The sequence below is a fragment of the Microcaecilia unicolor genome, chromosome 12 (assembly GCF_901765095.1).
Source record: "Microcaecilia unicolor chromosome 12, aMicUni1.1, whole genome shotgun sequence".
Taxonomy (NCBI): domain Eukaryota; kingdom Metazoa; phylum Chordata; class Amphibia; order Gymnophiona; family Siphonopidae; genus Microcaecilia; species Microcaecilia unicolor.
The window spans coordinates 24,746,857-24,770,400 of record NC_044042.1 but is presented as its reverse complement, the minus strand read 5'-3'; the positions used below and the strand labels follow the sequence as shown (position 1 = coordinate 24,770,400).

General features: G+C 44.4%; 1 protein-coding gene across 1 annotated transcript; it reads right to left on the bottom strand.

Moving 5' to 3' along the window:
- Positions 1–4,815: 4,815 nt before the first annotated feature.
- Positions 4,816–5,382, bottom strand: ASCL5 (achaete-scute family bHLH transcription factor 5). Its single transcript, XM_030221666.1, has one exon. It carries the CDS (start codon positions 5,380–5,382, stop codon positions 4,816–4,818), a length of 567 nt encoding a protein of 188 aa, XP_030077526.1.
- Between the last annotated feature and the right edge of the window lie 18,162 nt (positions 5,383–23,544).

The following is a 23,544-nucleotide window of genomic DNA, read 5'->3' as shown; positions in this document are numbered from 1 at the left end:
CCCACCCAACAGCAGCACATATTTAGTGCTAGCTAGTGGGGATTCCAAGCTTCGCCAGCTGAAGACCTCCCCCTGATGGTGCTGAAAACACTGCTTTCCACTTCAGTAGTCTAAGCTTCCTAAGCTACTGATACTGGCCTCATTGCTTTGGGGGGGGGGGGGGGAAGAACACTTGGTGCCCACCCACTTCTTGACTAGGCCCACTCAAAATCTGCTGTCTGGCTATGCCCATGATCTACCACCCTCTCCGTGAAAAGTACTTCCTGACATTATTCCTGAGTCAGCCCTTCTGCAACCTCAATTCGTGTCCTCCAGTTCTACCAACATCCCGTCTCCGGAACAGGTTTGTTTGTAGATTTATATCTTTCAAATATTTGAATGCCTGTGACATTTAGGTGTTTTGGATTGCCTGCCTCTGAGCACAAAGAAATTCAGGGGTCCTATTACTAAGATGCGGTAAAAGGGGGCCTGCGCTAGCGTTGGCGCGTGTTTTTGATGTGCGCAGCGGGAAAAAGGCTGCCTTTTTTTCTGGAAAAGAAATGGCCGTGCGGTAAGTGAACCACTTGCCGTGTGGCCATTTCAGGGGAGGGTGGCGGTAAGCGCTCCCACGCTAACCCGCTGCCCGATTACCGCCAGGTAAGCACCGGCGCTACAAAAATAGAAAACTATTTTTGAAGCGCCAGAAATGGCACAGGCTGGGGGTTCGGAACTACTGCTGGGATCCTGCGGTAGCCCGGCGTTAATTCCGGATTGGCACGCAGCAATCCTGTTGCCACGTGCCAACCCTTTAGTAAAAGGGTCCCTCATGTTTTAAAATGCAAACAATTTACAATGAAGCAAACTAATGTGTCCAAAATATTAGCATTACAGGAGATAAAGAAACGAGCAGGTGTTATTTGTAAAGTTCCATCCCTTCTTTTGCTCTGATCTGAGGAAGGGGTTTTCAGGGATGACAAAAGGTAACAGGCAGGTATTCTAAATTCTCTCCCTCCCAGCTTCCACCATCCCAGAGACCTTAGTCCAGCGCCTGCTCCCCCCATGGCTGGCAGGAAGGTGGGTACTTTCTAATGAAATTGTCTCTTCTGCACAGGGTCAGTCTCATGGTAGGAGAGGGTTGGCATGCTATTAAAGTTCCCTTCCTCCTGCCAGTGGGGTAGCTACAGGTGGGCCTGGGTGGGCTACGGCCCACCCAATTTGAACTCAGGCCCACCCAAAATTGTGGCACTCTTGCTGTGGCTGGTGGGAATCCTTCTCCTCAGGCAGCCAATTCTCTTCCAAATGGCATCTGGCACCACACACCGGCCCCTCTGCACTTGCCCAGTTGTCACCCATGCGGAAGCACTGAGCATGTACGGACTACTGGCAGCAGCGTCAGGAGGAGGAAATCTTCAGCTGGTGCAGTTTGTGAATCTCTACCAGCTCAGGTATTTAATATTTTGTGTTTGAGGGTAGGGAGAGAGGCAGAACGCAGAGCATAGGGGGGCCAGGAGGGGCTCAATTCCATGCCCATCCATTTTGGGCTCAGGCCCACCCAAAACTGGCTGTCTGGCTACGCCCATGCCTCCTGCTGGGGACAGGGGCCAAGCTGAAGTAGGGGAGCCAGTGCTGAGTCAGTAGGTAGGGAGACCGCAGGGGGTGGGGCCTGGCACCTGAAAAGGGGGGGGGGGGGGTAAAAGATTAAAGGTTTGCTTAGGATACCTAATACCCTTGTACCTGCTCTGGAATTTTAGATCCTGAAACCTCATTAAAAAAATTATCACCTCTTGTTCATTTTTTTTTTTTAAATTAACCTTTTATTTTTATATTTGCAAAGTAGACTAACATAGCAGCCATACTACTTATCCCTTGTTTTGCAGGAGAAAGGAGACCAGGACATGAACTGGCTGGGTTACCCATCCAGAGGAAGAACATAGTTTTTCAAGGAAAATAAAAGTGTTTCCTGTAGCCTGTGGAACTGTGCTGTCTTTTGAACTGTCTCTGGGATCCACAGTCATAACAGTTTCACAGTCAGGGGTACTTTATGGTGAAGGGATGCTGCCATTTGCCAGGGCCAGCCGGCTTTAAAGAAGGAAATTAAACGTTACAGAGCATAAATATAAATCCCTTTCCAGTGCATATCAAAGGGAATTAAAGATGTGCAGACAGGAAGGAGAGGGTTTCAGTCCCTTCAATGTGTCCAAGGGCTGCTGGCGACAAGTCTAGGCAAGTGTCAGGCACTGTCAGGTAGTCTTTGCTTTACAGCTCCCGGATGTCGGAACTGCTTTCTTTTAATCGCCATAACAAATTCATAATATGTCACATCCTGAATCAGGGCTGCAGCCGTCTGTGTAAACACTGTAAACAAGTTGAAGGAATCTCTCTTTGTCTCTTGGGTTGGGCTAAACGAGAACTTCTTTCCCTCCAAATTTTTTTAACCCATCACTTTTGTCCTGAGCTTCCGTTAGAACCAGCCTTGGCATCTAGATCCATGAGTCTCTCTCTATTTGCCAAGGATAACCCCTTCACATCCACTCCCCCTCCCTAATTCAGCCATTGCCAAGGAATTCCTCAGTCTGGGTGCCCAAACCTCAGTTTCCTTCAGAAGCCACTAGGTGTTGCTGCTGAGCAACTGCTGAGACTCCCACCTTGGGCTGGACTTGGGGGCACAGGCCAGGGCCAAGGCCAGGAATTGAATCCACATCCTATCCATGAGAATGCACAGCACTTGTTACCAACTACTTACTACTACTACTTAACATTTCTAGAGCGCTACTAGGGTAACGTAGCGCTGTACAATTTAAGAAAGAAGGACGGTCCCTGCTCAAAGGAGCTTACAATCTAAAAGACGAAATGTCAAGTTGGGGTAGTCTAGATTTCCTGAGTAGAGGTGTAGTGGTTAGGTGCCGAAGGCCACATTGAAGAGGTGGGCTTTGAGCAATGATTTGAAGATGGGCAGGGAGGGGGCCTGGCGTATGGGCTCAGGGAGTTTGTTCCAAAGCATGGGGTGAGGCGAGGCAGAAAGGGCAGAGCCTGGTCAATTCATGCACCCTTAAAGTCAATTAAAAACATATTGTAACATACACAGCCAATCCTGCTACTACTACTACTACTACTTAACGTTTCTAGAGCGCTACTAGGGTTACGCAGCGCTGTACAATTTAACAAAGAAGGACGGTCCCTGCTCAGATGAGCTTACAATCTAAAGGACAAAATGTCAAGTTGGTGTAGTCTGGATTTCTGAGTATAGGTGTGGTGGTTAGGTGCCAAAGGCGACATTGAAGAGGTGGGCTTTGAGCAGTGATTTGAAGATGGGCAGGGAGGGGGCTTGGCGTATGGGCTCAGGGAGTTTGTTCCACGCATGAGGTGAGGCGAGGCAGAAAGGGCGGAGCCTGGAGTTGGCGGTGGTGGAGAAGGATACTGAAAGGAGGGATTTGTCTTGAGAGCAGAGGTTACGGGTAGGAACATAAGGGGAGATGAGGGTAGAGAGGTAAGGAGGGGCTGCAGATCGAGTGCATTTGTAGGTTAGTAGGAGAAGCTTGAACTGTATGCGGTACCTGATCGGAAGCCAGTGAAGTGACGAGGAGAGGGGTGATATGAGTATATCGGTCCAGGCGGAAGATAAGACGTGCAGCCGAGTTCTGAATGGATTGAAGGGGGGATAGATGGCTAAGTGGGAGGCCAGTGAGGAGTAGGTTGCAGTAGTTAAGGCGAGAGGTAATGAGAGAGTGGATGAGAGTTCGGGTGGTGTGCTCAGAGAGGAAAGGGCGAATTTTGCTAACGTTATAGAGGAAGAGGCGACAGGTCTTGACTATCTGCTGGATATGTGCAGAGAAGGAGAGGGAGGAGTCGAAGATGACACCGAGGTTGCGGGCAGATGAGACGGGGACGATGAGGGTGTTATCAACTGAAATAGAGAGTGGAGGGAGAGGAGAAGTGGGTTTTGGTGGGAAGACAAGAAGTTCAGTCTTGGCCATGTTCAGTTTCAGTTTCAGTTTCAGGTGCTTGTGTGTCCTTATTGTATCAACCACTCGATCAAAAAAGAATAAAGTCCACAGTATTGCATGTATTAGGACAGGAGTTAAAAGGTCTACAGCCAGGGATGTCATGAGATCCAGCTCCAAGAGGATGCCTTTTGGCCAGTCTTTTTTTTTTAACTTAAATTTTTCTGAAACAGCAATATTCACAATTGTCCAGAAAACAGTGCTTGAAATTCCACCCTGTTTTTAAACCACACACCCAATCAACCCCAAACCTCCAGTCTTGCTTTTATTTATGTTTTGTTTACTGTACTTTTTTTTTGTTTTTTAGGTTAGATCTCAGTACACTGAGTGACTTGTCATCCCATCTTCCACTATTTGTAGCCAGACAAGAAGATATCAGACTACGCTAGGAAGGGTCAGGAGAGGACTGGTTTCAAAGAAGTATCAGATGGGAAGATCTGAGAGAGAAGATCAGGTGGAGGTTTGGGGATGGAAGAAGAGCACCGGATAATATAAATATGGAAACTTCTTATCTAAGAAACATACTGTTGCCTGATTGTTCATTTGTTTTGCTTATCATTTGGGACATGTGTACATTTTCAAACATTTAAATGAAGTGAGATGGGATGGAAATTGGGGAAGTGCTGCATTACTACATAGGATGATGGAACTATGCAAGCAGAGGAGGGACCCGGAGCTGCCTGCATTACCATCACAGCCTCTTTACACAATACTGCTTAGCCTAATAATCATAACTTGAACAGGTCAATTCTCCTCCTATAGGGTTAGATTCTTTCAAATGAACACAGCGAGGGAAGTGGAAACCCAACCAGACCAATGGGACTTGTCATAATGCTCATTGGTTGCAGTCTTCAGATTCACAGCCAGGTGAAGAGGAGAAAGATGCTTCCAATGACGATGCTTCTGACACCTTAGATTCCCCAGTACCGCTATAGTCCAGTTTCACCCCAGAAGAAATTTTTGGAGCCACATTTCCTTTCACATTGCTGCCTGAAGACTGCACTGCCACCACCTCAGGGGATCGGCTCAGCAAATCCTGTAAGTATTTGATATACTTAATAGCAGCTCGAAGAGTTTCCACTTTGCTGAGACGCTTCTCTGTCATGGCACCTGGAAGGTGTCCCCGGAGCCTGGCATAGCCCTCATTCACACATTTCACCCTTTGCCTTTCTCTCTCGTTCCTTTTCTGAATGAAGGCAGGTTCAAAGGGACAGTCGTAGAGTCCAAAGTGACCATGGAAAGGAATGCAAGGGAACATGCCTCCATAGACATCGCAATAGGTTGGCTCAATGTTAGTAGGGTAAAACAGGAAGGGGGCACTGGCCAGAGCATCTGCTGTAGTATGATGGGAATATGTAGGTGGAGGCGGGACCCCTAGCTGCCTACACATTGGAGGGGCCATCGACCTCCTGTCCACTAATGACCAGTTACTATTCATGATAGACCAATTCAATATGGTGGCACCAACTTTTTCAAGGGATTCTGAATGCAGATATTTAATATTGCACTGCCTAGCTTCTCTAGCTGTTCAGACCTCAGGGCTGGAGAACCCTTAAAGAACCAAACAAATCTTCTTAAAAGTCATACAGGAGTCTTTGTTATCTGGGAGATGATAGAAACTGTATTCAGTCCCCATGTAGCAAGCTACTGTCTCTTGACCAAGAAGCTGTAACTGAAGCCAATACACAAACTCAAATGTAGTCAGGGCACCCAGATTATGACAATTTTACTCCATTTAGGTGCAAGATAGCTTTATGTGCTGTAGACCATTTTTCTCTATTGCGGAAGTTCAGAGAGCTAAAGAGAGGTAGCCCCATGTGATTTCCCAGGACAGTTTTGAGAATGTATATGTTTTTACTTGTAGTGTCTGCTCGTTTTGGTAAATCTGCACCTTATCAGTGTTATTAGTTCAAGTTTCAATATATATTAGCTCAGTGTGTACTACTTTGGTAAACTGGTGCCTATTCAGTGTTAATGCAGTGTGTGTTTCTTGAAGAAATCAGGACCTTTCATCCCTTTCCTCCTTAAATTGGCTTTTTATATTAGACACTTGTAACACAGCACGATGCCAGACTAATCCAGAAGATAGCCTTACACAACCTTGTGAAGCAGAAGAATATCACATCTAGAGTTTTGGAGGTGATCGAAGCTCTTGGAAGTATCCCCAGCGAGGTCAGTCATGTGTTGAAGGAATCCAGAAGACGCTTCTTTAGGGGAAGGCCTGTTTTTCATGGAAGATCAGATAATGCATGGTGATTGAAGAAAACCTCTCTGACCCTCAAATGTGTTTCAAGTATTGAGCAGACAGACAGGAGCAGATTTCCCTTCCAGCTTATTCCAGTGTGAGGATAGGCTGTAAGCAGACAAACACCAGCAATGTGATACCTTCCCAGAGGCCTTTAGTGAGTTCTCCTAAAAAACAAGAGAACATCATGTAAATAACATATTCTGAAGGCAAAGGTAACGCCTTCCATGCACTCAGGACATTTTCCCCAATCAACAAATAGCAACTATCAGAATCCTCTTCCATACTGAGGTCACTGGAGAAATCGCCTTCGCTATATTTCAACTTCCACCCATAGAGATCAAGGTTGTAAGATCTAACGTCTTACCTCATACAGTTTATGCTCTGCCATACGAGATCATCCACTTAATTCCCTCCCAGCCACCCTTTTCCAGGAATAACCATAAAACTTTCCTTATTGTGTAGTTAGTTAGTTATTGGTGCAAATGTTTTTCTTAACATTGTCTTTATTTCAACCAATAACAAGAACAACAGTGACACCATACAAGCAAAATCAAAGAGCAAAGGACTTCCATTTATATGTTTATCTATCTTAGATAACTAAGACTGCTTGCATTCATGTCTAATATCTAACACTTCTTCATATTTCCTTTAAAGGCATGTCATATTACACCATCAATGCGTATATATTTGGGTCGTATCTTTCCAACTGTTCATGATTACTTTAACCGCTGTGCCAAAGAAATCAAATAGAGACGCATTGGGAACTCTTAAGCGTTCAACCAGCCCCAGCAATTGCCAATATTTTCTTCAGCGAGTGAGTTGAGTGCAGGTGAAAAATCTCACATAAACAGGCCCAAACCGAATCCCAGTACACTTACACAGGGCAGTAGTATAATAGGAACATAAGAGTACCAGCCTCCGACTTCCAGGACCAACAAGCTCAGCCACAATCAGAAGAGCACTTCTTTGCTTTAACTGGTTTCCAAAGAGCATGGTGTATGTAGTTCTAGAGTGCTCCAAGGTATATTCACCAATGGCAGAAGTTCAACTTGGGGACCCTCAAGCAAATATTTTGCTGAGACCCCCCCCAAAGAAAAAGCTTGGACAGTATCTCTCCGCCATGACCAAAGTCTTACGTTTGGTAGGAGGTAAGTGCAATAAATACCACAATTACCTTTAACAATGTTTCCACACCACCTCCTGACATCTTTATTTAAGTAACCCTGTACCACCCAGCAGCCAGAGAACTGCTTCAGTGCATCATCTGCTGCTGGGACCAAGTCTTGCCATTACATCTCTGCCTGGTGCAAAAAAAGAGCAGATCAAAAGAACTGGTCCTCATAGAAGTATTCATTCGTAACAACAATTTAAATGAACAGCCATGTTGGGCTACTATTTATTTAAACTATTGTTACAAATAAATACTTCTGTGAGGACCAGTTCAATTGATCTGGTGTGTTTTGCACCACATTGGATCTTGCGGCTCAGCTGCCATGGTTTTTTTTTGGACCTATAAGAGCTGTGAATGTTCAGTATCTACCTTCTTAGTGTCCCTATTCATCCCCTTGTGTCCAGCATTGCCCCTCTACGTTTCGGTCCCTATGTTCCCTTCATGCTCAGCATCTCTTTGCATCCCTGTCTCTCCCCATGTCCAGCTTCTTCCCTATCTTCTTCCCTCTCTCCTGCACCCCCACCTGTCCCCCCTTGTGATCCTGCAACTCTCTCTCTCCTTCCCTCCCTCCATTGGTCCAGCATCTCTCTCTCTCTCTCTCTCTCTCTCTCTCTCTCTCTCTCTCTTCCCTCTGCTTCTACCATCCCCAGGGCCATCATCTCTCGCTCTCTGTCTCTTCTGCTTCTCCCATCCCCAGGGCCATCATCTCTCTCTCTCTCTCTCTGTCTCCTCTGCTTCTCCTACCCCAGGGCCAGCATCTCTCTCTCTCCCCCCCCCCCCCCCCCGCCCCCGCAGGTCTGGCATTTCTCCATCACTGCCTTCTGTCCTCCAAGCTCATGGCAGGTGGCCAGCAGAGGCAGCCCTGCCAGGGCCTTTCCTCTGCTCCATGACTGCGCCTCACCTCTCTGATGTAACTTCCTGTAGGTGAGACATGACAGAGGAAAGGCCCTGGTGGGGCTGACTGGAGGCAGCCTGTTCCTAGCACTGGCTCTGCTGGCCACCTGCTTAGAGTTTAAAGAACCAGCAGGGGGGAGGGGTGCTAGAAAGGTGCCAGACCCACAAGAGGGAGGGGCAGAGGAAGGGAGAGATGCTAGACTTGCAGGGGATGGGGAGGGTACAGCTGCAGGCAGCCCCTAACACTGGATGACTCTGCGCAGTTTGCCAGGCTCACTTAATAGTAGCAATGCCCTTGTCATGACCTTTTGTTCTTGAGCCTCATATTTAATGTAACCTATAATGGCTGAAAACTATAGCCAGCAGGAATTCCTGCTGTATAATAACTATGTAAGCCACATTGAGCCTGCAAATAGGTGGGATAATGTGGGATACAAGTGCTATAAATAATAATAATAAATGGATTGTGTGTTCCTGTTGTATAGTAAGTGTAGGAACTGGGCTCCCCGGGACTCCTGCTATATACGTGCAGGGACTAGACTTTGGGGGGGGGGGGTGCATGTTGTTTAATAATCTCGGGGACTGGGCTTCTGTTACATAATAATCATTAGACAGCATGCCCTGAATCCGTATGAAATGTTTCTGATCAAATCAGAATTGTTACTTAAATGCTCCCTCTTTGCTGAACCCATACCCATTTCTATGTGCTCCTCCACTGGTTTATCTGCTATCAGTTGTCTCACATGTGTATCTTTGTAATGTTTCTTCTGTGCACATACTGTCTCCAGGCAGTAACCCCAGCAATGACAAAAACCTGCCTTTCACTGGGGCATTTGTGACTGAACTGAGAAGGGGGAGGGAAGAGCACAGGCTGCTAAATGTCAGGGGGCCACTTCCAAATCACAACACTGCTTAAGGTTTGATCATTACCACTCCCCCTCCCCCCCCCCCCCCCCCCCCCCAGGTCTGCAGGCAAGAAGATAAAATATCAAAGGATATCTTATTAAAGAAAGACAGAGGAGCACCCGCCAGGAACCGTGAACACATCTCATACCAGATGTACGGCACCTTTCAGCCCAGCTGCTGGGATCCAAAACCCTTTAATTCAGAAGCAGACAGCTCAGGGATAGGGTACAAACCACAGTAAAGACACTGGGGGCCTGATAAGGTTTCAGACATATCTAGCAGAAAAAGAATAGGCAAAGATCCACAAGGTGCTTGTTTGGACAAGTCTGAAGTAACATCTTTCATCCAACATTTCCCTTCCCACCGCAAACATACATGCCTTGAGCCTTTTCCCATTACAAACACATGCCAACCCAGAGCCCCTTCCTAACACAAACACACAAATACAGACCCCCTTCACATGGCAAACACACAGACCCCCTCAGTCCCTTTCCCACCCTTGCAAATTGTTGTGTAGAGTATCACTATGTACCTACTAGTTGAACTGTTTTGATGTATGAAAGTTGTATTCAATACAAAGAATAACCTCCTATAAATTGCACATTAATTTGTGTTCAAATTCAAGCCTTTTAGAAATATTCAACCATTCCAGTAAAGCTACAATATATATAGCACAGTCCAAGACTCCTTCCAGTGAAATGGGATTTGGTTAGTTAACGTTAAATTTTGAGATCAGAACCATTGAAACCAATCAAGTCCCTGTGCTGGTTGTAATTGGTGCAAAACACTGTGGGGCCCTTTTACTAAGCTGTGTAAGCGTCTACACATGCCCAACGCTCACCAAAATGGAGTTACCACACAGCTACCGCGTGGCTCTTGCGGTAATTTCATTTTTGGTGCGCCTCTGATACACGTGGCCAAAAATATCATTTTTATTTTCTGCAGCGCGTTTCAGACGCACACCAAGTGGCATTTGGCATGCATAGGTCATTACCACCCGGTTACCGTGTGAGACTTTACCCCTAGGTTAATGGCTGGCGGTAAGGTCTCAGACCCAAAATGGATGTGCTGCAATTTTCATTTTTGCTGCACGTCCATTTTCGGCAAAATTTTTAAAAAGACATTTTTTGTAGGAATGCTGGAAAATAATTCTGCACGTGCCCAAAAACACGCGCCTACACTACCGCAGGCCATTTTTTCAGCGCACCTTAGTAAAAGGACCCCTATGGCAATGGCTGATTTAGTCAGGAAAGAGCTCTACTCACATTACTTCATTGATTGATTTTCATTAGCTCCTCGTTGCTTTCTGTTCACAATTTAAGAGAGCTGTGTTTAATTCAAAAGGCTTTATACCGGAGTGGTCCTGTTTATTTGAAGAACTATTTAGTTCCATGTGAGCCGGTGTACTAGCTGCGGACATTGCAGTTGAAATTATTGGCGTTATTGGCTCAGGTCTGTAACTGTTTACAGTGTACTAGAAAACAGTCAGATATTTATTTATTTATTACATTTGTACCCCGCGCTTTCCCACATACAGCAGGCTCAATGCGGCTTACATAGTAAACAGAATTACAAAGTATTGTAAGGAGAATAAACATAGTAATAGTAAGGTTTTAAGAATATGTGAATTGAACATGGAAAGGTAAACAAGGTATGATAGGCAAAAGGAAAGAGATTGGGAGGGGTATGGTGTAGGGAGATGGAGAAGAGAAGACTGGTATGAGGAAGGAAGTTTGGGAGACATGGTTTAAGGTGGAATCGTCTTAGAGCAGGAGATGTGTGGGCGGGCTTAAAAGGTTAGGTTGGGTCATTAGGGTAAACTTGCTTGAAGAGATGTGTCTTCAACATTTTTCTGAAGGGTAGATAATTGTTAATTGTTCGGATGGATCTTGGTAATGCGTTCCAAAGCTAGCTGCCCAAAAATGAGAAATGTTGGCGTCAAGAAGCCTTTAAGCGCCATGTTGGAAGCCAGATGTGGACTTAAGTAAAGTGATATGATATGAGAACTTAGTCCCCTGAAGAAGCTTGATCAAATAGTGAAACGGAGAGCCCCATTGGGCACAAGAATGAAGCTAAGTGCTTGATTTCATTATTATTAGTATATGAACAATTGGGAAAGTAATATCTTATGAACAGTTTTATGAACAATTGAATCACAATGTGGGAAGACACTTGGAGAAACTAGAGTGCACAACATTTATGTATAAAATAAAAAAATTATTATTTGGAGTTTTTTTAGACTGATGAGAAGATTTGAGTCCAATGTGAGCTGGCACGAAGATATCTAACTTGCTTCCAAGCTGGGACATTTGAGGTCTTTTTCCTCCATTAATGATTACAGACTCAGAGTAATTTGAGTATATTGAATATTGTACGCGATAAGAGATATATGAATAGAGTGATATTTTAAGCTCACAAGTTTGTTGTATACTGATTCTTTGCTGAAATTGTGTCTAGAGATTGGTCTGAACATTCAACTAAGTGGGCCATAGTTGCCTGGTTTAAGAGACTTGGGGAGGCTAAGCTTCCCCAGCCCCAACCATGACTTACCCCACGCTTCCCACTGCCACCTCTCAGGACCAGCAGCAGCAAAAAAAGAACATTAAGAGCAGCAAACACTCATGGGGCCATGACCAATATCAATTTCCTCTGACATAAACTTTCAGTTTTGGAGGGGTAAGGTCTGGAAGAGCTGGCATTGGTGTGCATAGTAATAAAGGCTCTGTATCTTTTTTTTTTTTTTTTCATTTTATTGCTGCTGATGCTCCTGGGAAGCAGCGGTAGCTGGGGTGCCAGGAGGCAGAGTAAGCAGAAGAAGCTGAGGGTAGATGGGAGGAAGAGACGAGATGCTGGATGGAAGAGAGTAGACAGAGAGAAAGAGGGGAGATGCTGGGTGGAAGGGAGAGAGAGAGAGGAGGTACGGGCTGGAAGGGGGAGAAAAAAGAGAGATGCTGGATGGAAGGAGAGAAAGAAACGGAAGATGGTGGATGGAAGGGGTGAGGGGGAGAAAGAGGAGATGTGGAATGGAAGGGGTGAGGGGGCAGAGAAAGGAGATGCTGAATAGAAGAGGCTGGAAAAAGAAAGCAAGAGGAAATGCTAGATGGAAGGGGTGACAGAAAGCGAAAGAGAAGATGTTGAATGGGAGGGCAGGAGAGAAGAGATGCTGGATGGAAGACAGAGGGAGAGAGAAGATAGTTATCGAAAGACTGGGGGATAATATGTGGAAGAAAAATGGGAGGGCCGAGAGAGAGAGAGAGAGAGATGGAAAGCTGTAGGTTGAAACAGTAAAAAGAGGAAATTAAAGACTTGATAGTAAGCACGAATGAAATCTGGACAGAAAGGCAGAAAAATAAATGGAAGAAAGATGAAAGGAAAAGATCAATATTGGAGATGGATATAGTAGATGAAGTGCAGAAGACAGCAGGAGTGAGAAAAATGACACAATGGACACAAAATCCTGACGAGAGTTAAGAGAAGACAGAGGAAAGCAGAAAGCCGACTGGGACCAACATGGTTAGAAAAATTAAACAGCCAGACAACAAAGGTAGAAAAAAGAATTTTATTTTTAATTTAGGATTAAGTAGTGTGGTAACCACATTAATCCAAACTGCAGTACAAACAAATGGCCTTACTATGTGCTTATGTGTGTCATTCCTGCACACTAAGGCCATTTTTACTCATGGGTAAAATGGCTTTCTATTTTTTTAAATTAATGGCTATGTGCAAATTTTTTCACCACCTGTTTTGTAGGCAATAAGGGCTCACATGCTATCCATGCACTAACCAGTTAGCACATGACGATGTAGCTGTGTTAATAGATTATCACATTACAAGCCAACTCTCTGTCTCCCAACCAGCCCCCAGCACTAAAAAATGAAATCTATTTTTTAGCACGTGCAGATGCCAAAATTACCACGGAGCCAGCAGCGTACCAAGGGCGGGGCGGTGGGGGCGGTCCATCCCGGGTGCACGCCGCTGGATAGGTGCAGAGAGCAGCCGCGCACTTGTTGGCTCCGCTGGTTCCCTGCTCCCTCTGCCCCGGAACAGGTTACTTCCTGTTCTGGGGCAGAGGGAGCAGGGAGCCAGCGGAGCCGAGAGCCGCGCAGCTGCTCTCTGCATCCCTCCAGCGGCGTGCACCCGGGGGGGGGGGGGGGTTTGATGCGCCGGGGGAGTGTCGTGCTGCACCCGGGGGGGGGGGTGCACATCGGCGATCCGCCCCGAGTGGCAGCCAACCTAGGATCATCACTGCAAGGAGCACCTGGGTGCACCCTGCAATAAGGCATGATAGTGCTTCTTAGTAAAAGGACCCCTACATGTAAATAAAAATAACATTTAAAAAGTGGAAAATAAGGTGATATCTTTTTATTGGACTAAAAGTACGTATTTGACTAGCTTTTGAAAGCTAAAACCTCCTTCCTCAGGTCAGGACAGTATACCATAACAGCAGTATAGTATCCTGACCTGAGGAAGGAGGTGTTGGCTTCGGAAAGCTAATTGAAAAGTGTATTAAGTTAATCTAATAAAAAAGGTGTCACATTGTTTTCTGCTTTGTATTTTTTTATTTGTTAATGTGTAATGTAATGATTGCAATCTTTATGTTTTGCACAGTACAGCAGGACATGCATCACTGTTTCTCTTTCTCTGCCATGGCCCCTTACCCCAACCCTTTCCGCCAATAAAAAAAGGCCTGGTGGTCTAATGGTCCCGCCCCCTGACCATTGGCCCTCCTTGCCCAAACCTATAAAAAATCCCCGGTAGTTCAGTGGCACCCTCAAAATTATCCTGGTGGTCCAGCGGCCCCCCCCCCCCGGCCCCTCACAATTGGCCTGGTGGTCCAGCAGGCCCCTCCTCCTAGCTAGGCTAGGCCCGGCCCGGTGGACCACTGGCTCAGCCATGCCAAGCCTGGCCTGGCTACCCCACTAACTTAGACCTGGTGATCAAGTGGAAACCTAGCCCACCCACCCCCTCCCAGACACCCATACCTTTGGTTGGATGCAGGTGTGATACCCGCTCATTCCTGCTTCTTCGGGCACCATTATGGCGGTGCCCTGCCTCGTGCAGTACATCCTGGAATGCACTGGGTGGGGCCTAACTGCCATATAAGGGAGTTGTACTAAATGGCAGGAAATGTTGTATATAACAAGAAATAAACTAAACAAACATGGTTAACAAACACTTACATTAGGCACTTCAACGTTTATATTGCTATTTCATAATATAAACGTTTATGTGCTCATTTTGACTAGCTGATATTGTAGAGGTTTAATCTTCCTAAACGGATGCTCTTGCCAAACTTTACCAGAGCATACACGTCCATTTCGCCGTGTATTTTAAAACGGGCTGTTCACTGGCAGATCCTGTTCTAAAACATTAGCGGAATTTCAGATGTCCCAAACTGGACATCTCAATTCTGATTTCTACATCCTTACTACAATGCCGCTCCACATCATGTGGATTACTGTGGTACTGTTAGGCATTTAAGAGTGGGAGTTATCAAAGTGGGATACCGTTAAGATATGTTATTTTACTGTTAACCCAGGTTATTAGTAATCAGTGATAAAATTATACATCTTAATGGAAGCCCATATTGATAATTACACCCCTACATAACCATCATGTTCTCCACTTTTTGAGGCTGCTTTTAAATCTTAACCCTTTATTTACTTGTGTAATTCCCATGCTGTCTTAAACATTTTAACCCCGATATTGAGACCGCGGGAGTTAGACCAGGTAACTCCTGCTGTCACCAGCGAACCCAGCAGTGGCGTAGCAAGGGCGGGGTGGTGGGGGCGGTCCGCCCCGGGTGCACACTGCTGGAGGGAGCAGGGAGCCAGCGGGGCCGACAGGCGCGTGGCTGCTCTCTGCACCCTCCAGCAGCCAAGAATGCACCCCGGAGGGGGGGGGCTTGATGTGCCAGAGAGGGGGGGTGTCATTGCGCCGGGGGGGGGAGGGCTTAATGCGCCGGGGAGGTGGTGCCATTGCACCGTGGCGTGTCATGCTGCACCCTGGGGAGATAGACGCCGCTGCAACTGGTGGTGGGGGGGTGCGCAGCGGCGATCCGCCCCAGTTGGCAGCCGACCTAGGATCGCCAATAGGAACCCAGAAATTCAATGCCGGGGCCGTATCCGGCCGTCAGCATCGAATTTCTAGGGTTTTCTTTTTTTGGCACTGCAAACATAGCCGGTCAAGCCGATATTCATTGACTGACCAGCTAGATTCTAGCGGCCAAAGATTAGACATGCTATTTGCACGGGTCTATCTGGCCGCTACCGGTCAGCTGCTGAAAATCAATGGTAACCAACTGCTGACTGGGATATTCAGCGGGAGATAGTCGGTTATCTTCCACTGAATATCAGCAGATAGCCGGCTTGAGGGTATTTAACTGGCTGGTTCAATACTTTAGAATGTCGGGTGGTTTATAATAAATTACATTCTTAATCCTAACCTCTAATTTGTCCGTCTTGAATTGACTGTAAACTCTGTTGAGCAAGGACTGTCTTTTATGTGTTTGTGTACAGTGCTGTGTATGTCATTTGGCTACATGAAAATTACAATCATGTTATACCATTGCTAAAGGAGGAACATTGGTTGCCAGCTGTGTTTTGAATCCCCTTTAAAATTTTACCAGGTGATATTCAGGTAGTAGAAAATGAGGCAGCCAAGCTAATTGGAGGAGGTAAATGGTGTGAACATGTCACCCCATTCCTACTTAAATTGCACTGGCTCCCATGCAAGGCGAGAGTAGAGTTCAAACTCCTCACTATGATCTTTAAATGCCTTTATGGGATAGCCCCAGAATCTTTACCAATATTTGTGAAAATCTATCAACGTGGAAGATCCTTAACTGATATCAGACTGGTCCCCCCTAATAAGCACATTTGTCATAGCAAAAGGACATTTAATTCAACTGCTGCTGGGTAAGGGGGCAGAACTGTGGTTATTACCTCTAAGGATCAGAATAACGTCAGACTATACGACCTTTCGTCGACTTTTGAAAACACTACGGGATACCAATGAATACCAGCCAGGCGACTCAATAATACTTGAGATAACAGATGAGGAGACTATAGGGTAAAAAGAGAAAATACCCTCACTGGTCATTAGGAAAAACATTAGTGATACGATGATCTCTAATTTGCAACCTCGGATGTTACTTCAATGTTTAAGGGGTCCTTTTACTAAGCTGCGTAAGCGTCTACGCGTGTCCAACATGCACCAAAATGGAGTTACCGCCTGACTACCTCGTGGCTCTTGCGGTAATTTAATTTTTGGCACGTGTCCACTACGCACATCTGAAAAATATTTTTTATTTTCTGGCGCACGTGGAGGGGCATAATGGAACAGAAACGCCTATCTCCATGGGCGTTAATCTCCGAGAACGGGTCCGTGAAGGGGCGGACCGAACCGTATTATCGCTAAAAAATAGACGCCCATGTTTTATTCGACAATTTGTGAGCTGGGCGTTTTTGTTTTTCAGTGATAATGGAAAATGAAAGTGCCCAGCTCAAAAACGAATAACTCCAAGGCATTTGTTCGTGGGAGGGGCCAGGATTCGTAGTGCACTGGTCCCCCTCACATGCCAGGACACCAACCGGGCACCCTAGGGGGCACTTTTACAAAAACAAAAAGGTAAAAGAGCTCCCAGGTGCATAGCACCCTTCCCTTGTGTGTTGAGCCCCCCAAATCCCCCTCAAAACCCACTGCCCACAAGTCTACACCATTACTATAGCCCTAAGGGGTGAAGAGGGGCACCTACATGTGGGTACAGTGGGTTTGGGGGGGTTGGACGACTAATAAGCATTAAGCAGCACAATTGTAACAGGTAGGGGGGATGGGCCTGGGTCCACCTGCCTGACGTCCACTGCACCCCCTAACAACTGCTCCAGGGACCTGCATACTGCTGCCTGGGAGGAGGGTATGACATTTGAGGGTGAAAATAAAAAGTTGTGAAACATCATTTTTTTGTGGTGGGAGGGGGTTAGTGACCATTGGGGGAGTCAGGGGAGGTCATCCCCGATTCCCTCTGGGGGTAATCTGGTCATTTAGGGCACTTTTTGGGGCCTTATTCGTGAAAAAACAGGGTCCAGGAAAAGTGCCCTAAATTCTAGCTACAAACGCATCCATTATCGGCGAAGGGCGCCCATCTCTGTTCGGGTGATAACCACGCCCCAGTTCCGCCTTCGACACGCCTTCGACACGCCCCCGTCCACTTTGTCCGCATCCGCGACGGAGTGCAGTTGAAAGCGTCCCAAATTCGGCTTTTGATTATACCGCGTTATTCGTTTTTGTGAGATAAACGCCCATCTCCCGATTTAGGTCGGAACTTGGGCGTTTTTCTCGTTCGATTATAAGCTGGATAGCGGGCCAAGTGGCATCTGATGCACGTAGGTCATTACTGCTCAAATTTTTTACCACTAGGCCTAAGGCTGGCGGCAAGGTCTCAGACCCAAAATGGCAATTTTGATTTTGCCGCATGTCCATTTTCAGCCAAAAAAAAAAAGAGGACCTTTTTTTACAGGTGCGCTGAAAAATGATTCTGAGTGCGTCCAAAACCTGCGCCTACACTACCGCAGGCCATTTTTCAGCATGCCTTTGTAAAAGGACCCCTAAGTTCTTATCTGTTCATGTGTATTGATTGATTACATTTATTATGTTTCACTATACTCATGTTTGTTCATATGTAAGGATAAGCTAAAATGTTACATTGTACAATGTCATTTTAAATTGATCTGTCCTCTGCTTTGAACTTAAAGGTTAAGTGGATTATAAATGCCGACATTAAATTAAATTGAGCCCACAGTGGTCAGCGGTTTTAAAGCCACTGAAAGCGACGGCCTGAATTAGACCCAGGTGTTTAATACCAGGCTACGTCTGGTCACTGTCATTGAATATCTGGGTCTTCGGTGGATCCAAAGTTAGGTAGGTGCCGGCTGATATTTAGTGCCAGTATGCGCATACCTAATCAGGCAAAGATAAGGACTGTACAAAACCAGGGTTCTGGCACTAACCAAACAGTAATACAAAATTAGGAATCTAAACACTACCAATAACTTTCTCATATAATACTAAAGGTAAAATAGAAAGTCAAATTAAAACACTAATTTCAGTCCAATCTTAACAAATTACAAAATAGAAATTTATTAAACTCAAACAATAATACATTCATGATAAAATTTGTAAAAAGTGCTCTGAAATATATCCCCCTACAAAAATTAGTCCATCATATATAATTCTTGAAGAATCCTTTCAAAATTGAATCGACTCAACAAAGTGGTAGTTGCATCTCGGACACTGGAAAGAACTACTGGTGATGTTAAAGATTCAGTTTTGAAAGGATTCTTCAAGAATTATATATAATTATATAATTATACAATTAAACTCTGGAATTCGTTGCTGGAGAAAGTGGTGAAGGCGGTTAGCTTAGCAGAGTTTAAAAAGGGGTTGGACGGTTTCCTAAAGGACAAGTCCATAAACCGCTACTAAACGGACTTGGAAAAATCCAAAATTCCAGGAATAACATGTATAGAATGTTTGTACGTTTGGGAAGCTTGCCAGGTGCCCTTGGCCTGGATTGGCCGCTGTCGTGGACAGGATGCTGGGCTCGATGGACCCTTGGTCTTTTCCCAGTATGGCATTACTTATGTACTTATGTACTAACCCTTAAAGACACAAATTCACTTCCTAAACTATCCTATCTAACACCATATTCTCCAATTCCTCATCCATCTTCAGCTTACCATCAATTGTATCCATTATCCTGTCATGACTTTGTCATAACAACACTCTGTAAGCCACATTGAGCCTGCAAATAGGTGGGAAAATGTGGGGTACAAATGCAATAAATAATAATAATAATAATGATGATGGACTAATTTTTGTAGGAGGATATATTTCAGTGCACTTTTTTTTATCATGAATGTATTATTGTTTGAGTTTAATAAATGTCAATTTTGTAATTTGTTTATTTTAGATTGAAATTAGTGTTTAATTTGACTTTCTATTTTACTTTTACTAACCAAACAGTGCCACATGGTCAGATAATCAGCAGCTCTGCTCCGTTAAGTACAGATGACAATCCCCTCCTGGCTTGCTGATTGAGGTTTAAGTGATTAAGTATCTACCACATTCCTTGCTAGCTTATTAATTCCTTACACCCCTTCTCTAAAATGATGATCCCTAAAACTGAATATAAAATAATTATGAGACCTCGTCAATAATCAGAAGGACACTGGGATTAGGTGAATATGAGAAATTAGCTCTCAAAGTTTATTGATTACTCACCAAAAGCAGGATTAACACAAGATCATCAAAGTGCATAAATCAGTCATTTCATTTCTCATACTGGGAGAGCAGCGCTCCGTGACACACAACAGGTGCCGTCACAGTTTACTGTATTCTCCGACTGACTTAACAAATTGCCAGTATTTATACTTTCCTTCTACCATTATTTTCTATTAGCCTATACATTTGGCCACCTGCAATTTCATCATAATTGGCACATACATCCAATTATGACCAAGTTTCAACCTCAGTGAGTTTGCTTATCTCCCATCCAATTATGACCAAGTTTCAACCTTAGTGAGTTTGCTTATCTCCAAGCTTCGCTCAGCCCCCCTCTAAATTCAACCTTTTCTGCACCTGACCTTATCTTTGCCCAATTAATCTCTTATCAAAGTTTCTCAAAATGCCTATGTCCAGCTGTATGTTACACAATCCTTGCCAACTTTGTAACTCTGCCAAGCTTCATCAGGCTGTCACATTTCTTCCAGTGAAATATCAGGTGTGAGAGATTTACAGGCCTAGTTTGCTAGAAAGCCTGAACCTGTTTTTCACTGCAGCCAATTTGTGACAGTTATTTACAAAACACAACCCTCTGAGGGTCCCATCTTAAAACTATAATAAGATTGGAATCAATCGGGTGTTCCACCTTAGGGATAATGTCTTCCACTTGTGGAATGACCTATCCATCAATTTATTTCTTTCTTTCTTTATTTGTTGCATTTGTATCCCATTTTCCCACCTATTTGCAGGCTCAATGTGGCCTACATAGTACCGTAAAGGCATTCGCCAAGTCCGGTGGAGAAACAAATACAAGGTGATATTGTGGTCGATTCAAGGTACATTCGCCTAGTCCGGTAGAGAAACATATACAAGGTGATATTGTGGTTGATTAAAGGTACATGTGTTTCAGGGATGATGGGGAACGAGGAGAGGAAAGGTTATATAATGTCCATTATGAGCTTTGGTTATGCTGTGTTGCAGAGTGTAGGTATTTGTTGGGTCGGTGGTGTATGCCTTTTTGAAAAGGTTGGTTTTGTTATGATTCTGCCGGTTTGGCTGAGGGGGAGGGGGGACGTCTCTTCTGATTGGCTGCCAGGGGTTGTGTTGACATCAGGGGATAGTACTTTAGCCTGCAGCTGAAGAGTTTCTCTGCTTTTGCGTTACTTATCTGGTGGTAACAGGAAAGCCTGATAGGTTTCTCTCAGAACGTGCTCTAGGTTCTGACAGGGATCTGTGTTGATTTAGAGTATTCTTTTCCTTCCCTCTGGGTTAGCTGCTGCTGCTGTGTGTGTGTGTGTACGTAGCTCTGTAATCAGGGTCAGCTGCTCGTTTGTTTAGTGGGGGCTGGGCTGAGTGAGAGGTTCTCCTTTGTTTGTTTGTTTTAAGGATTTCTCTTCCCAGTGTCCTGGCCTGCTGGCTCAGTGAGTTTAACCCTTTGTGTACTGTGTGTATTGTATTCCTGCCTCTGCCAGTGTGTTTGTTTGGATGGGCCCCACTCCCTCTCGGGAGGGGAAGGTTGTTGGAATGTATTGTATTTTTACATGCATTGCCTGTCACCTATTATTTCTCTGTGATTACTCTGTGACCTCTGATGTGAATTACTTAGAGAGGTCACACAGCTATGCAACTTCCTGTGGGGGTTAGATGCAGCAGATGCAGCACATGGAGCACATGGAGCTCATGATCTCTCCTAACCTGAGAGGATCTATGGTGGTGTGAGCATCCATTACCATCTAAGCACATGGAAGGAGCTGATAATACAAATGTATAGTAATATGTATATATAAGCCTGTCTGATTATAATCAAACTACAAACTGTGAGTAAACAGATGTTTTGTTACTTCAACTTTAAAGTGACTCAGCAGTGAATTATTCAGGGGTGAATGAGAGAGAGATGAAGAAAGAAATTAACATTTCTAAAGCTGAAGCTGTGTGTACTAAAATCTGCTAATTATTTACTACAAATAATCCAACAAAAGGGTTATGGGCCCAGGGCTCAGGAATTGAAAAAGAAGAGAAATATTACCAGGCAGAAAAAAAGGCCACATTTTTCTCTTAAGTTTTAAAGGAAAGATTCAGTCTGTCTCTCTCTCCCCCCACACAGCAGACAGAAGGCTAAGAAAATGGCTGAGGGAAGAAATTCACCATTGTTCTATTCTCTCAAGGTGCCTAAATTAACTGAGTTTAATTATCAGCAATGGGAATTAAGATTCATATGTCTCCTTCGAGCAAAAGGATTATATATATGCTTAGATCAAGACAGAACAGCTGAAAATATGGCTGAATGGGACAATGCAAACTATTATGTGAAGTGCATGCTTTTGGAAGCTCTCTCAGAGAAACAAGCCATATTAGTGGAGGGAAAAGATACACCAAAGGACATTTTATATAAACTGAGAACTATGTATGCAACTACATATGCAAAGCAGCAACCAATTTGGTTGGCAGAGTTGAATGAAACCAAATTAAGGGATAAAAGTAAATGTAATGATCACATTATGTATCTTATGTCTTCATTTCAAAAGCTAGAACTTTCTGGAATTCCCATGTGTGATGCATTGAAAAGAGCATTTCTTTTTACCTCACTATCAAAGAAGTTTGATGTTTTTAGGTCTGTAAATGAGGCCATTGAAGGGCAATCTTTTGAACAGGCAAAATCAAAACTAAGGCAGGAATGCATAATAAATGATTCTGAGGAGATGTGTTCTCAAAGCAAGTCAGAGAGAAATGAAACAAATTTCTTGGCAAAGAACAGAGGAAGGCGGAGCTATGGGAAAACTCCACCCAAGGGCAAGCTGATTTGCTACTCATGTGGAAAGGAGGGACATGTATCTAAATGGTGTAAGGAAACACAAAACACTCCCTCTAGCTCACCTAAGCCAATGGAACTAAAGAATTTTCAAACCAGGAAATGTATGAAGGACAAAGATAAACACAAGGGCTTTCTAATGGCAGAAAAATCTTTGACTATGGTAAATAATAATTCAAATGAAAGTACTTGGATTTTGGATTCAGGGAGCACATGCCATTTAACCAATTGTAAGAATTTCTTTCAGGAAATGTGTCCAGAGGAAGGTATTCTTAAAACTGCAAACGCAGGGACTGCTAAGATCCAAGCAAAAGGTATTGGATTCTTAAAATGCAAAGTGTCTAATGAAGTTAAAGAAATTCCTGTAAGTGATGTCTTGTATATTCCCCAAGCAGTTTGCAATATGCTTAGTGTATCTACATTAGATAAGAAGGGATTTGCGATTCATTTTGAAAATAGTAAGTGCACAATCTCTAAAAATGATGAAGTGTATGCTGAAGCTTTTATGCATAATGATGTTTATAAGCTGAACATTTCAGGTGAAGCCTCACATATGGCGCAAGTAAGGAAGAATGATGGTAAATGTAGTCTGGAAATCTGGCATCGCCGCCTGGGACATCGTGATTCTAAGGTGATCCAGGATCTTTACAGTAAGCAACTGGCCACCGGCATTCAGATAAGTGCAGATGCTGGTAAAATGGAGAAATGCATAGACTGTGTTACTCAAAAAGGTGTGAGACCCTCATTTCCTGCATACACAGGAAATAGGAGTAATAAAGTGCTGGACTTAATACACAGTGACTTATGTGGACCGTTTAATATCCCATCATTGGGAAATAACAGATTTGTGCTAATATTCTTGGATGATTTCTCTAGATATTGTGTGGCCTATTTGCTGAAAGAGAAAAGTCAAGTCACAGACATGCTGAAGAAATACGTAGCCATGGTGAGCAATAAATTTGAAAGAAAACCAAAGGTTCTTCAGACCGACAATGGTGGTGAGTTCACTTCACAAAGCATGCGCACATTTCTAGAACAAGAAGGCATTCAGCATATCACAACAGTAGCTTATACACCAGAGCAAAATTCTGTTGCAGAGAGAAAATTTAGGTCACTTGTGGAAATGACCAGATGTATGCTGTCAGATAGCAATCTCCCTAAAAGACTATGGGGGGAAGCCATTCTCACAGCAGTGTACCTACAAAACAGAATGCCAACTAAAGGCGCTGAGCGCACACCACATGAGACATGGCAT